Consider the following 14,545-nt stretch of genomic DNA (forward strand, 5'->3'; position numbering starts at 1 on the left):
GCAAAGGCACACAGGTGAGATAAAAACTAAGAAAGATGAAGGTGAGCTGAATCAATTATGAGATGTAAAAAAATATTGCCTGCAAAACAGGTGCACCAGATTCCTCATCCTCATTATCGTCGTCACTATCACACTCCTCGCTATCCATTTTAGAGTCATCATCTGTGGCTTTGGCTGGCAATAGTTCGCACATTTTCCTAGAAATGTTAGATACTTCAAATATTCCAAGAGAGTTCCAAGCAGCTTTTGTTGGAGAGTTGACCTTTGTAATTAGCTTAGTTACCTATTTGGGTCCTTGTAATCAGGATGTAATTAGGATAGATATTATTTAGTGTTTCTTTCCTTGTAAATCAATCTTGTACAATATATATTTTTCTCCTTGGTGAGAAGAATAATATCAGAAAATTAAGCCCCAAAGATAAGCTCTAATTAGCATGGTATCAGAGCAGAGATCCTAGGATTTCTGCTCTGCCCTCTGCCTGTTCCCTCAAGCAAACTCGACCTCCCATGGAGAACCTACCACCACTTCACGGTGGAAACAACCTCATCCTACCCTATCTTTGCCGCATACACTACTTGTACCTTCATTAAAGCATAAATTGGTGTACCCTGGCCAAGCTACTAAGCAATTGAACTGTTGTGTACTATTGTATTCGAAGTTTTGTCTTATTTAGGATATTCTCACGAATGAGATAATTGGTCGTGGTACTAAGAGAGGGGATCTTTATTCTGTGGACGATGTCAGTACAGGACAGGTCAATCTCGCCTAAAGAGCCATTGATCATAAGCGGCGTTAGATATGGTTATGGCATCACTGTTTGGGTCATCCGTCTTTCAGTTATTTACAACATATGTTTCTGAATTTATTTGTTGGTTGTTCGGTTTCAGACTTTAAAAGTGACACTTGCGTACTTGCCAAGAGTCACCATGTTTCTTATCCATTGAATTCTAATAAAAGTGTTATCCCTTTTGGTCTTGTTCACTCAGATGTTTGGGGACCATCTCCGATTACTACTTCATCTGGTATTGGGTGGTTTGTAACTTTCATAGATGATTGCACATAGATGACATGGCTATACCTTTTTAAGCATAAAAATGATGTGTTTCTGGCATTTAAGACATTCCACACCATGGTTCAGACACAATTTTCTACTATAATCCGGATTTTATGCTCTGATAATGGCGGTGAATATGTTAATAATGATTTTATACATTATTTAACTAATCACGGAATCCTCTACGAGACTACTTGTCCTCAGACTCCTCAGCAGAATGGGGTGGCTGAGCGTAAAAATCGCCATCTATTAGAAATGGCTCAATCACTATTGATTGGGGCAAATGTTCCTCGCTCATTTTGGGATGTTGCTCTTTAGACTGTCACTTACCTTATCAACCGTATGCCATCCAAAGTATTGAATTTTCTTACACCTTTGCAAGTTCTTGCTACATTCATGCCTCTACTGTAGTGCTCCCACCACAAGTTTTTGGATGTGTTGCCTTTGTTCATCTACATAAAAATCAACGGACAAAACTTGACCCATGTGATATCCGTTGCGTTTTTATAGGGTATGGACTACATCAGAAAGGTTACCGTTGCTACCACCCTCATTCACACGGATGTATACTACCATGGATATTACTTTTTCCGAGTCTAAGATGTATTACTCTTCGGCTTCTTCCAACCCTCATCTTCAGGGGGAAACACTACATGACGAGTAGGTTTAGACCATGGCTGCTAGCACTGATCTTCCGCTGCCACTACCAGCCGAGCCCATAGTGGCTACATTGTTAGCCCAGCCAACATAAGCAGCATTGCTGCCCACTGAACCAGCGGTAGGCATGGCAGTGCTGTCCTCACCCACAACAACAGTGCTACCACTTGCCGACATTAAGACTTCTACTGATACTACTCCCTCATTGTCTCAAAATATAATGCCACCAGATGATTATACTTTTGAGAATATTCCTGAGGTAAGATCTACTATCCCTGTTGATGTATCCAATGTTCCGAATTATCAATTACCTTTCAGGCACAACCAGGGAAAGCCACCCAATCGATATTCACCAGAAACAACAAAAGGTTCTAAATATCCCATTGCCAACTATGTGTCATCACATAAATTATCAGAACCCGGCAAAACTTTCGTACAACAAATATCCAATGATAGCACACCAAGTTCATTGAAGGAGGCACTATTTGATGATCGATGGACTCAGGCAAGGGAGGAAGAAACGGATGCATTTCAGAAAAATCAAACATGGGATTTAGTTCTGCTAACCCGAGGAAAGAAGAAAGTGGGAGGTCGAAGGGTGTACACCAGCAAGTACAAAGCTGATGGGTCGATTGAATGATACAAAGCACGATTGGTGGCCAAGGGATACGCTCAGACATATGGTGTTGATTATACAGAAACATGTGCTTCGGTAGCAAAGATTAATACGGTAAGGGTGTTACTTTCATTAGCGGCTAACTTGGATTAGCCATTACAACAATTTGATGTAAAAATGCTTTCTTACATGGTAATCTTAAAGAAGAAGTGTATATGGATATTCCACCTGGTTATGCATCGGTTTCACAACCCAGAATGGTGTGTAAGTTGAATAAGGCATTGCATTGATTGAAACAGTCACCTCGGGCATGGTTTGGTAGGTTCCGGACAGCTATGAGGAAGCATTGGTTCAGGCAGAGCAATTCCGATCATACACTTTTCTTGAAACGTCGAATGGTTAAATTGACGACACTTATTATTTATGTGGATGATATGATTGTTACGGGTGATGAAAGATGAAAGATCTTGGTGGATTGAAATATTTCTTGGGTATAGAAGTAGCTCGATCTAAATAGGGTATATTTCTATCTCAAAGAAAATATCCTTGTTAGCCGAAACCGGAATGCTTGATTGTAAACCGGTTGACACCCCTATAATCCAAAATCACCATCTTGTCGTGCGCCTTGATGAAGTTCTCACTAATCGAGATTGTTATCAAAGGTTAGTTGGGAGGTTAATTTATTTATCTCGTACCAGGCCCGATATTACATATGCAGTAAGTGTTGTTAGTCAATTTATGCATTCCCCGAGTGATACGCATATGGGTGCAGTTGAACGCATTATACGATACCTAAAGTCGTCCTCGGGTAGAGCCATCTTGTTTTCCAAGAATGGTCATTGCTGGATAGAAGGTTATATCGATGTAGATTGGGCAGGGAATATTAATGATCAATGGTCCACATTTGGATACTTTACATTTGTGGGGGGAAATTTAGTGACTTGGCGGAGTAAGAAACAGAAAGTAGTTACTTTATCAAGTGTAGAGGCGGAATATAGGGGTATGGCAAAGGAAGTATGTGAATTATTATGGTTTCGGAGGTTACTCGTAGAACTTGGGTGTCCTTCAATGTCGGCTTTGAATTTGTTTTGTGATAATAAAGCAACCATTGATATCTCACACAACCCAATCCAGCATGATTGCACGAAACATGTAGAAGTTGACAAACACTTCATTAAGGAGAAGTTGGATGAGAATATTATTTAATTCCCATTTGTAAAGTCAGAGGATCAATTAGCAGATATCTTAACTAAATCTGTTGCGAGTCAAGCGTTCTACAACTCTCTCGTCAAGTTGAGCATGAACGACATTTATGCATCAACTTGAGTGGGAGTGTTAGAGAGTTGATCTTTGTAATTAGCTTAATTACTTATTTAGATCCTTGTAATCAGAATGTAATTATGATAGATATTATTCGGTGTTTCTTTCCTTGTAAATCAATATTGATCAATATATATTTCCCTCATCGATGAGAAGAATAATATCAAAAAATTAAGCCTCAAAGATAAGCTCTAATTAACAGCTTTCTCTGCGTGCAGAACCACAGGTTTCTGTTTTCACCATCAATATTGAATTGGTAAAAGAAATTAGATAAATAAATCAGTCAGCAAACAAAAAGATAAAGCCCACCTGAGTCCCTGCAACGAAATACACGGTATGGGGGAACTCTGTCCGAACCAATCCCAATGTATCTCGCACAATATCAAAGCTGTAAAAAGAAAGTCACTTTTACCGGTGAACTGGAAACCTATAACTCTCTTGGAAAGATTGAAACTTTAATTATCAACTATAACCATTACCCGCAAATTAAGTATAAAACTGGAACTTCAAAACATAATTCAATATTACGACTTACGAGTACAATGTGAGCATTTCCGAAAAGAAGAAATTGTAATTATTAACACAAGCTACAGTTAAGATTAGTTCAATTGAGTTATACTAAGTTCAGCTAATCATGCACCAATAATTCAAACCCACAATCCAAAATTCAAACTTTATGCTTTTCTTGCACTTTCTATGCAAACCAAAAAGAAGAATTCATAAAATTCAGAGCAACCTTAAACAAGGCCAACCGATATGGAAGGCGCGTAGAGAATTGTAAGCTGAAGCGTCACACTGGAGCTCTTGGCCCTCCTCCAGCTTGTCCACTCCCGGTTGCCATACCTTCGCCGGCATCGACGGTTCCGAAGAGGAAGAAGACGCATCTCCTTTCTTTGAGCCCTAAACAAAAATTCAAGTCAATTCAATCAAATCAATTGGGGAAAAGATAAAACCCCAAATTTACTAAAAAATTATATAATAAACGGAGAAGGTAGTGGATTTGGAGCTGACCTTGGCCTTTCCTTTGGCTTTCTTAGGGTTCTTGATGCTTCTGACCATTTCTCATTCTTCAGGTTTTTCAGAAACAGAGACACTGATGAAAGAAAGCGGAGAAAGCAAAACTGAAGACGGTTTTGGTGGGCTAGGGTTTTAGCTTATTGGGCTCCTGCCCCTTACGATAATAATATCTTATTTTTTCAGCCCAAAAATAATATATGATGGGCTTGTTTATTTTTTATTTTTTGGATATACGATAACGTTAGTTGGTTAAATAATTAGTTGTAGGTAGGAGGATGATCGGTGGAGATCAAACTTGCACCATGGTGCATTGCATGTTTTCATTTGTTTATTAGCAACTCAAAAAAAACCGTCATGCAATCCTTGGGGTACCCATGCATGTGATTGTTTTGGATGTCCAATTATAACGCTATGGTCTGGTTTGAGGTTGTGATGTTTCTAAAAAAAACAACTTATTAGAAAACCAGGAGATCAAATGTGTTTGGTAAAATAAAATAAAAAAACTTTTTAAAAATACTATTGTCATTGGCAGTAGAAAAACATAGAAAAGTAGAAGGAGACTCTACTATGTTTCTTAAAAAAGTGTTTTTTTTTAAAGCATACAGGTGAACAATCCTCATTTAATGAAAATTTCAAATGGCAAATACACATTCGCATATGTTACAAAACTACAACCTTTGCCCCTACATTTATTATATTACATTCAATATGATATTTTTTTTAGTCATCTAATATAGTCACAACAGTTTTATATAAAAGTTTACCAAACACTTAGACACTGATTTTTTTTTTTTTTGGTGAAACACACTTTTACGAAAAAAGTTTACCAAACTCTCAACAACTTTATTTTACAGTTGTTTATTTTCACAGCACAGCAGAATCAATTTAAAAAAAAAAAAAAACACACAACAATACCAAACTAATCCTAAAAATTTCGACATTTGATCTTTAGAAACTAGAGTGTAAGGGTAGTTGTTAAGGTTAGGGATGTCATTTTATTACCTGTTAAATTCATTTCCCGCAGGTACGTACCACTCTTTTGGGGAGGATTTATGAATGGGTATATTTGAGTACGAGACAGATATGAAAAAACAGAAACTTGTTACGTGATCTTGAATATCTTTATGGTGATAAGATACCGTAAACATCTTCCAGACAGTTCTTCTCCAGGCCCTAGTTATCGCTTGCATGGTGGCGCTCTTCAAGTGGTTAGAAAAACAACGGAGTTATTGTAATACCAGCACCACTATTCACATATTATGCTACAAATATCAATAGACATATAATGGTAAAACACCAGTTCCACCACTCCATCTCCAATTTGAAGATGATCCATAATTTGAGCTTTTAATTCAGAATATCATTCTCATGCATGTCAAAGATTATACACTTTTCATAACACAAGCCAAAGACACACCACCGCATTGAAGGGAAACCAAGGCCGAGTAAAGCAACATAAAGAGGAACCAAACCAATACCAACTCAAAATACACACACAAAACAAAAGCAATACCAACTCAAAACACACACAACAAAGAAATGCTCCAATTTACTCTTACTAATCTACTAATTATTTGTCCCAGCCAGTTGATCTCTTAGCTTTTTTTGCGTGGTGGGTGCGCCAGACTACTTGTATGGAAGAAGCCGCAAAATACTCCACCTGAGAGTGAGGAAGCTCCCTTTTAAAGTGCCACCAAACCTCAGCGATTACAGATTTCAAGTGGTTTGCTGTGATTGAAAATGCTTCAACTTTTGATTGGGAGACAATGGTGGTAGTGCAGATAGGCAACTCAGGAAATGAGGCAGCTTTGAATGCCCAAATTAAAAGTTCTTCTCCATAGAAATCATTTTTCTCAAGGCATTTGCAAACCCTTGTTTTACCTTTACTAGTTGTGTAGGTCAAAGCAGTGCCTTGCCGGATGAACAACATCTTCCTCAACGGTTCACCCTCTCGAAAAATAGACACATCCCTAGTATAAATCTCCGACTTTAGATACTCAGATATTGCTTTCAACCCTTTTTCATTTGTACTTCCAAGAATTGGAACCTACACACCAGTGTGTAATTAGATACAATTAATTACGCATGATGAATATTATCTTTAGTGATTGCACGTTACATTCAAAAATTTCTCGTTACATACTTTGTTTAGTGAACTCATGCGGAGAGGGCACGTGGTTCTTGTTTGTTTTATTAAGATTGAATACGTCCTTTTCATCTTCTGTCTCAATCTGCTCTGCTCGGCTATTTTTTCCAATCCCTGCATGTTTAGTAGTCTATAAAGCAATTTCATGACGAGTTCATTAAATCCAGAAATAACGTACGTTCATGAATACACAAAAAAAATTGCATGGAGGAGCTTCAAGCCTTAAGCTTAACTAATGACAAAACTTTTGCTTGAAGAAGCACTGATCACCGCACCAACCTGATTCACCCTCGAATTGAGATATACTAAAAATAGAGCCAAGCCACTTATAGAGATCATAACTGAAAAGATGATTTCGGGCAGGAAGAAACTAGTCTGAAGGTTTGAACCAAAAGAACTGCAAAAAAAACAAAAACATGGAACGGAGAGGAATATATTTATTGATGACATTCTTTCAGAAAACATGACAGATATTTTCTATGGAATTTATCTACAAAGACGAAGTTGATAAGAGGGTAATCGTAAAAAAGACATTGATGAGTTTACAACATAAATATGCATATTAATTTCTAGGTGATCAAACATGAAAAAGTCATAAAAATGCAAACCTCAGGTTTCGAAGACCCCACCAAAAACAGTGCAAGATCTTTCTTGGATAATCTCTTGACGATGCCAAATTAGATTGGAGAGCAGACTGATATATACCATAATCAAAAGGGAACGATGACGTATTTTTTTGAAGCTCTACCGAGCATTGTATACGTGGGGTGCTGACATTGATTTTCTTGAAATTGATTTTCAGAGAAGAACGACCACAATAAAAGTAAGAGTAAAATCTGTCAAGGTCACATATTGTTTCATGTTTACAGACATACGCCCGCCAGCATTCTAGCTCTCGAATCACAGCAAAAATGTACCACATGGATCCATAAAGCTGAAGGGCAAACAAGACATAGAGTTAATAATCAATGTTTTATAAAAATATTGAAAAAGGATAAAAGATAATGAAAAGCATCACCCCCCTCAAAAGAGATGGCCCTTAAAGAAGTAAACATGCTCTTACTCCAAATTAGTATTCTCCTATGTTTTGTTTATTCAAAATCATACGAGAAATTTTACCCTAATATATATAAAAGTTCTTAAGAACTAACAAGTTAATATGTATTTTTTTTGGTAAATATGTTAATACGATAATAACTACTTGTTTAAGTCTATTACACAGCGTCGTCTCATTATCCAACTGACTTATTTTTAGGTCAATTGAAAGATCAAGCTTGAAAAAGTTATCCAAATCGGAAATTATTTCACTATATTTGCATGGGGTGTGATATCCACACACCCATTTTACTTCTCACACACCTTTTTAATTTTCGGCCGTCTGATCGGATGAATTGAAGAAGATCAACAAACAAAAATTATCAAGGGATGTGTGAGAAGTAAAATAGGGTGTGTGGATAGCTCACCCCTATTTGCATTGTTATTGTGAAAGTTTTCCTTCTTTGGATGTTGTTTTTAAAAAATGTTGGTTAAGATTATGAGATGACGACATTGCGGAGTGACCTAAACGAGTGGTTAGTATCGTATTAACTTACTAATTTACCAGATAATGTTTGAGCATGGCTATACCTACTGCTAGAGAATAGTCTCACATAAAGACTTAACAAGATAATTTATAGTTTATATGTGGAAGGTTCAATGCTAATAGTCGGATGCCTGGAAAAACCCTGCACCTAGTGGTTACCTTGAGAACAATATTAGCAAATATGTTGGTGGAGGACCAAGCTAGTTTTAAAAAATTTATCATATACACTCATATATCTCGACAATAAGGATACAAGAAAATTTAGATTTTTCTCCCCAAAAATGGGGAATAAGATTAATTTGAACTTACATGAGAAGCAGTGGTGAACGGAAGCAAGTCTAATAGAACATAAAGCACTCCTCTTATTCGAGTCTCAACGTTAGCACGCCGATTAAGCCATTCGTAGAGGTTATAAGCCCTCAGTGTATATTGGACTGGAATTAGTAAAACAAGCATTGTAGGATCACTGGGTGTATACTTTAGAGTGATCAATATTACCTGGAGACATTTCAACCAACAGTTAATTTGAGTTATAAGTTATAATCAATGTTATTCAATCATTAATTTACATAATAATCTATCTAATGTGCGTCAAATTTTTAAGCAGGGTATTTGTTGACTCTAGAAATTACAAAGCTTACGTGACGTGTAGGCCGAGTAACTATTAAGCTAATTACGTCATTCTTGGGAATGCAGGCGTGCCAACTTGCGACCAATCTCAATTGGACGAACAGAATAGATAAGGTGGTGGTGGTGTCAAATGCGCTACTGACTCTTGAACATAAGTGACTATTGTCGAGGAAGGATTACCTCTCAGCCTAGGGTTCTAGAACCTTAAGACAAGCTTACGTAATTCATTGCAAAGTTCAAGATCTTATGCACCAGGTTCGGCGACTTCAACTATATTTGTAAGAATATAAGCACGCAGATTCAATATTAGGATGTGCGGGCATAATTACCCAAAGGAAATAAGTGTCTTTATGGTAAACTTGGTTCTGCCGTCTAAATACTGAACTATGAAGTGCACATGGGAGTAACTGATCATAAAACACCTCATTATGCAGGTGAGCTAATGAAGTGATCTCTTAAGAATTGAAAACTCTTTGTCGGCCGAGACTTAGATAAATAACCAACCAACCAGAAACAGTGATGTTAATCCAAACTGAGTATATCGCCTAATTTTACGGCTCCAATGTTGTTTACTTATTTAAACTGAAGATGTCGTCGGTTGTCAACACAATTTTTTTGGTCATCCAAACTAAAGATGTGTTGATTAGAGAGTTAGGATAATTAGTGTTTTTCTCAAGGTTGTGAGAAAGGTTTCGCACAAAGAGTTGTTTGTTGAGTTGAAGGGGTTTTTTGTTGTTGCATGGTGTATTGCATTTATAGTGATGAATTATGTTATGGCCAAGTCTACTGAATGGTATAATTCTAATAATATTTCAATTCCTCGGCATATTCTCTAAATATACTCGAAATTATTCTCAGTCTCGTCATCAAGTATCACATCTTCGATTAGGTCTCTAAATCTAAATTAATTATACGATTGATTTAACCTTTATCCGGAATTCAATCATGATCCTCAATTTTTCTCTCATCCACCAACTTAAAGTATGTGCAAAATCGGGTCCAACTAATCCGCATAACAGCCTACCAATTAAAATGGGTGGCCATTAAAATTGCACTTTTTTCTTTTTTCTTTTTTTCTATAGACAACCGCTTGTTGCCCCTATTATTTCCTTAAGTATCATCCTAAACAACCAAATAGTTCAGAAAATAAAAGTTATTATTTTACTAGCAAACGAAAATGAAAGTGGCTTAACCATAATAAGGAGGAGACTAACAATGCTTTATTCCGAGCCGATATCATTAAATCCATTGGCGTTAATCTGATTTTTTGTTCTAAGCCGGGTAAAGAATCATCTCCAAACATTCTTGATTCTCGGCTGCCAAATGTGTTGAGTTATTATGCCCGCAGCTGTCGCTAGCATAGTCACTATGCTAATTTTGGCTTTTAACTTGAACAATTCAGCTCAATGCGATTCCTCCAAATCGGCCTTATCTCCAATAACCATATTGATAGACATAGTTTTTGCGTATATGGATGTGTTTTAGCCTAGTTTTTTTATTGGAAAATTCCGCGAAGAATCCATCATCTGGATCAGTTTTTATAGTTGGCTCAGAGACTCCAATTTTTGCTTCCTTGGCTAACCAAATTTTCCATCTCATACGAAAGAATAGGTAGGCTAACTTCTTTCTCGGCCTAATTGACAATCTTTTATGCTAAGGTTTAATTGGGGTTGAAGCTAAAAATTGCCACAGGCTTTTTGATCCAACCATGCTTTAAATGGAATTGATTTGTATGCAAGAATGTAAAGGAGTCTTTCTCATCTAGCCACATACTAAATAAGGTTCTGTCCTCTTTTACCCGTTGCTCTTGTACAGTACTTTAAGCCTTCATTTTTAACATGTGGGTGAAGGATTTTCGCATCTTTTCATGAGCATCAAGAATTATTTTTGCTTCCCATGCTTTTTTTATTCCCTTCACACTTTTTAATGTGTTTCTCTAGTTGATCTTGGATCTCATCCACTGGACTAAACTGAGCCGGATTAGGATCTTAATATATCATATGAACTTCGCAGGTTTAGCACTAAAAGTCTCATCGAGCATGCCAAAATGTTGACCCTAAAAATTACAAAGAGAACACAGGTTAAGTAACTATTGAGCTAATTAAGTCATTCTTGCGAATATGGGCGTGCCAACTAGCGATCAAGCTTAGTCGGGCGAGTAGAATATATGAAGTGGTGGTTGTCAGATACACTGTTGACTTCTGCACCTGAGCGACTATGGTCAAAGAATGAACACCTATTGGCCTAAGGTTCTAGAACCTAAAGACAATGTTTGCTTAATTCACTACGAACTTTAGGATCTTTTGCATGAATTCCGTAGCTTCAACTATATTCGTAAGAATACATGTGCGTCAAATCGATATTAGGCTGTATGGGAAAAGATACTCAAAGGAAATGAGTGTTTACAATGCCGAATTATGAGGTGCACATGGGAGTAACCGATATAAAACACCTCACTTCGCTGAGGAGCTAATGAAGTTGCCTTTTTAGGAGAAATTGAAACTCTTCGCCAGCCAAGACTTGGATAGATAACCAATCAACCAGAAGCAATCATGTTAATCCAACTTGAAAATACTTTCAAATCAAATGATTCTACGACTTCAATGATGTTCACTTATGCAAACTGAAGATGTCACTGGTTGTCAACACAATAGTGTTTACTTATCCAAACTGAAGATAAGTTGACAAGAGGGTTAGGATAATTAGTGTTTTTCTCAAAGTTGTGAGAAAGTTGCATACATCGAGGCTTTTCGAGTAGAGTGTTTTGAGTTTTTTATTGAGTTGAAAGGGCTTTTTTGTTGCACGGTATCTTGCATTTATAGTGATGTATTCTGTGATGGCCAAGTGTACCGAATGGTATAATTTTAATAATATTCCAATTCCTTGACATATATTTTGAATATACAAGGACTTATTCTCAGTTGAAACTTTACCGCCACCAAGTCTTGCTGCATTCAACTAGGATGCTAAACCTAGATTTATTATGGGACTAATTCCACCTTTATCTAGAAACCAATCCTGATCTTTAATGCTTCTCTCATTCAACCCCTTAGAATATATAGGCTGAATGCATGCAAAATCGAGTCCAAACAACGTCAAAATAATTAATTGTATGAGGGGTTGAGTCAAGTCTTAAACCCACAGGGCAAACCCAACCTAACTACCATGAGTAGGTAGAAAAATGAAAATTTTGACAGGAATGTACGTCAAGAGTACATAGCATCATGGTTTATCATAGGGTAATTAGTGTGTTGATGTAGGATAAGAATTACGTTATTTTACATACTATAAAATTAAAAGGAGGAAGCGACGTTTAATGAAGAAAAAATGATTAGAGAATTGGTAAATCAAGCGTTAATAGATTACATGTTGCTGTCATATCCCAAAAGTGGATGTTTTGGGGTTTTCAGGCTGTTCGAATTAACACAACTTTTTTTTGGCTTGTCAGTTTTGGGCCCAAAATTCAGGCAAATAATGTTATTTACCATATTTAATTTGGATTTTATTGTTTTAAGTACAATTTTGATATTTCTTGTTTGTTTATTTCCAATTTTATCTAGATTCCTAGGGTTAAAATCATTATGACGAGGGGTTGTAAAAGCTTATTCGAACGACAAATTCGAGCTAGCTGCGGTGAATTGTATTTTTTTGGGTTTTTAGTGTCCTACCTATGATACCTTTTCGAAAAAAGAACGACGAGACAATTGCAATTCGCCATTTTGTTGTAGTATAGGATGGATTTTGGCATTTTAAAAATTTTTGAAGGGTTGAAAACAAGGGTGTTTCGGAACGTTTGTAATCTTTTAGTTTTATTTTCTTTTGCAAACACTATATAAACAACTTTAAGGTTTTATTTTCATCATCTTATCATGTTATCAATAAATTTTTTATTGCTTTTCTCAAGTCTCTGGTGTACTAGAAACCTATTTAAGGGTGACCGTTGGTGATCTCTTTTATTTGTAACTTTCGTTGTATCACATTATAAATAAGTCATCTTGGCCTTAGGTTTTATAATCAATTCAATTTTAGAGTTTTCTCTATTTTTTGGGAGAGACTCTGGATTATTATTGTTAGGCTTCAGCTTGTTTGCTAGTGAATTCTAGCGTGGGGGGTTTGTTCGGTTTCCCTTGACATATATCCCGCTACATCATGTGCAATCACTATGTATACACGTTAAATAAAATCTAGGTATCATTCATGCATGCAGTTAAATGTAAAAAAATTAATTACTTGCTAGAGATTACCTTCTCTTAATTAAGGTCTTACCTGTATAACGGGAAGAGCCAGCCAAATGCGAAGTAGAATGGCTAATGAGAATTTAACTGATCTCTTGTGCTTGAAATTACGAAGATCATCAGTAGTTTTTGTCGAGGAGGCCCCTGCAGAAGACTTCGCCCTACGTTTGGTTTTGGAGCGAAATATCATCACAGAAACAACAATGTCCATTACATAAAAGAGATCCCCGATTGTTCGTAAAGAAAAAAATGTCCACGTCAACCATTGGTCCCAAATGTAGCAATTGTTTTCCTTGACGATGACCACAATATAGCACACCAAGGGATCAATGAAGAGAGAAGTTGCGGACGCTAATATAAAGATAATATCCCAGTTTGGAAAGAGTATTTTTGGTTGGTGACGTGGCGGTTCAGTTGGTGACAATTCTGCAGTAGTTCTACTTTTGTGTCCTCCGTCTTCCTTGGAAGCCTCCCCCTCCTCTATAGTATTCCGATGACCTTGATCACTATACAAGACACGATAAATATATTATAAATAATATTATTCAACATTTTCCCCTTCAAATATTTCAAATTAAGTTAAAAGGAATTGAGAACAATATATCTTAAGAAACATTGAAATTTGATGACGATAATGAAATTGGCAAATAGTTTATGATTGAATTGATTTTTTTGGAAATAATGGTGTGTGGGGATATAGTTTATGTGCTTTTTCATTTTGTATGGTGAGTGTAAATATGAGATGGGTGGAGAGATAAGATACTGGAGTAGGCTTAGTAGCACTTCCATGTATATATATACCAACCTAATTAAATAGTACTTTTTGACACACATCTTTTTTTTTTTTTTTTTAATTGAATAATTAGTAACTGTAGACATATGAAACCGGATTAATTGACCCTAATCTAACGGTAACCCTCCCCTCTCATTTAGCAATATTTTTCTTTCAACTTATAATAATTATGTCATTTTTCATAATTAAAGAAAAAGAAAGAAAACAAGAAATGATCTTAAAGTTACAGAAACAAACGAACCTTATGGTTATAATGGAGACCTCCATAACTCAAGTTCATATGTTACAAAATCCTCTGCTCACGAGATTTAGAAGCCACCTAGCTTGTTAAAATAATATCAATGATTAGTAGTCAAATATGCATGTGCATGGCAAACTAAAAGTTTGATGCACAAGTAGAGAGAGAGGTACTGGAGCCCTACTAACCTGAGATTCGAGTACTGAAGCTTACACCAATAGAACACAGAGAGAGAGAGAGTGTTCAATTCCAATTC

The 14,545-nt window shown here is 36.4% G+C and overlaps 1 protein-coding gene across 1 annotated transcript; it reads right to left on the bottom strand.

Moving 5' to 3' along the window:
• Window positions 1–6,044: 6,044 nt before the first annotated feature.
• LOC137746705 (putative cyclic nucleotide-gated ion channel 13) lies at window positions 6,045–14,318 on the bottom strand. Its single transcript, XM_068486713.1, has 7 exons — window positions 14,293–14,318; window positions 13,290–13,764; window positions 8,703–8,891; window positions 7,420–7,745; window positions 7,091–7,208; window positions 6,809–6,925; window positions 6,045–6,712 (listed from the first exon to the last, which is right to left on the bottom strand). Exons 1-7 carry the CDS (start codon window positions 14,316–14,318, stop codon window positions 6,236–6,238), a joined length of 1,728 nt encoding a protein of 575 aa, XP_068342814.1. The 3' UTR covers window positions 6,045–6,235.
• Window positions 14,319–14,545: the final 227 nt, after the last annotated feature.

The sequence above is a fragment of the Pyrus communis genome, chromosome 10 (assembly GCF_963583255.1).
Source record: "Pyrus communis chromosome 10, drPyrComm1.1, whole genome shotgun sequence".
NCBI lineage: Eukaryota > Viridiplantae > Streptophyta > Magnoliopsida > Rosales > Rosaceae > Pyrus > Pyrus communis.

What these genes read in the sequence shown, in the direction of transcription:
- LOC137746705 (XM_068486713.1), bottom strand. Translation starts at nt 14,318, where the DNA reads ATGGAGGTCTCCATTATAACCATAAG. An exon ending in TGGCTCTTCCCGTTATACAG is followed by an intron (nt 8,892 to 13,289) that starts GTAAGACCTTAA and finishes AAATGTCTCCAG; the next exon opens with GTAATATTGATCACTCTAAA. An exon ending in TGGGGTCTTCGAAACCTGAG is followed by an intron (nt 7,209 to 7,419) that starts GTTTGCATTTTT and finishes TTTTTTTTGCAG; the next exon opens with TTCTTTTGGTTCAAACCTTC.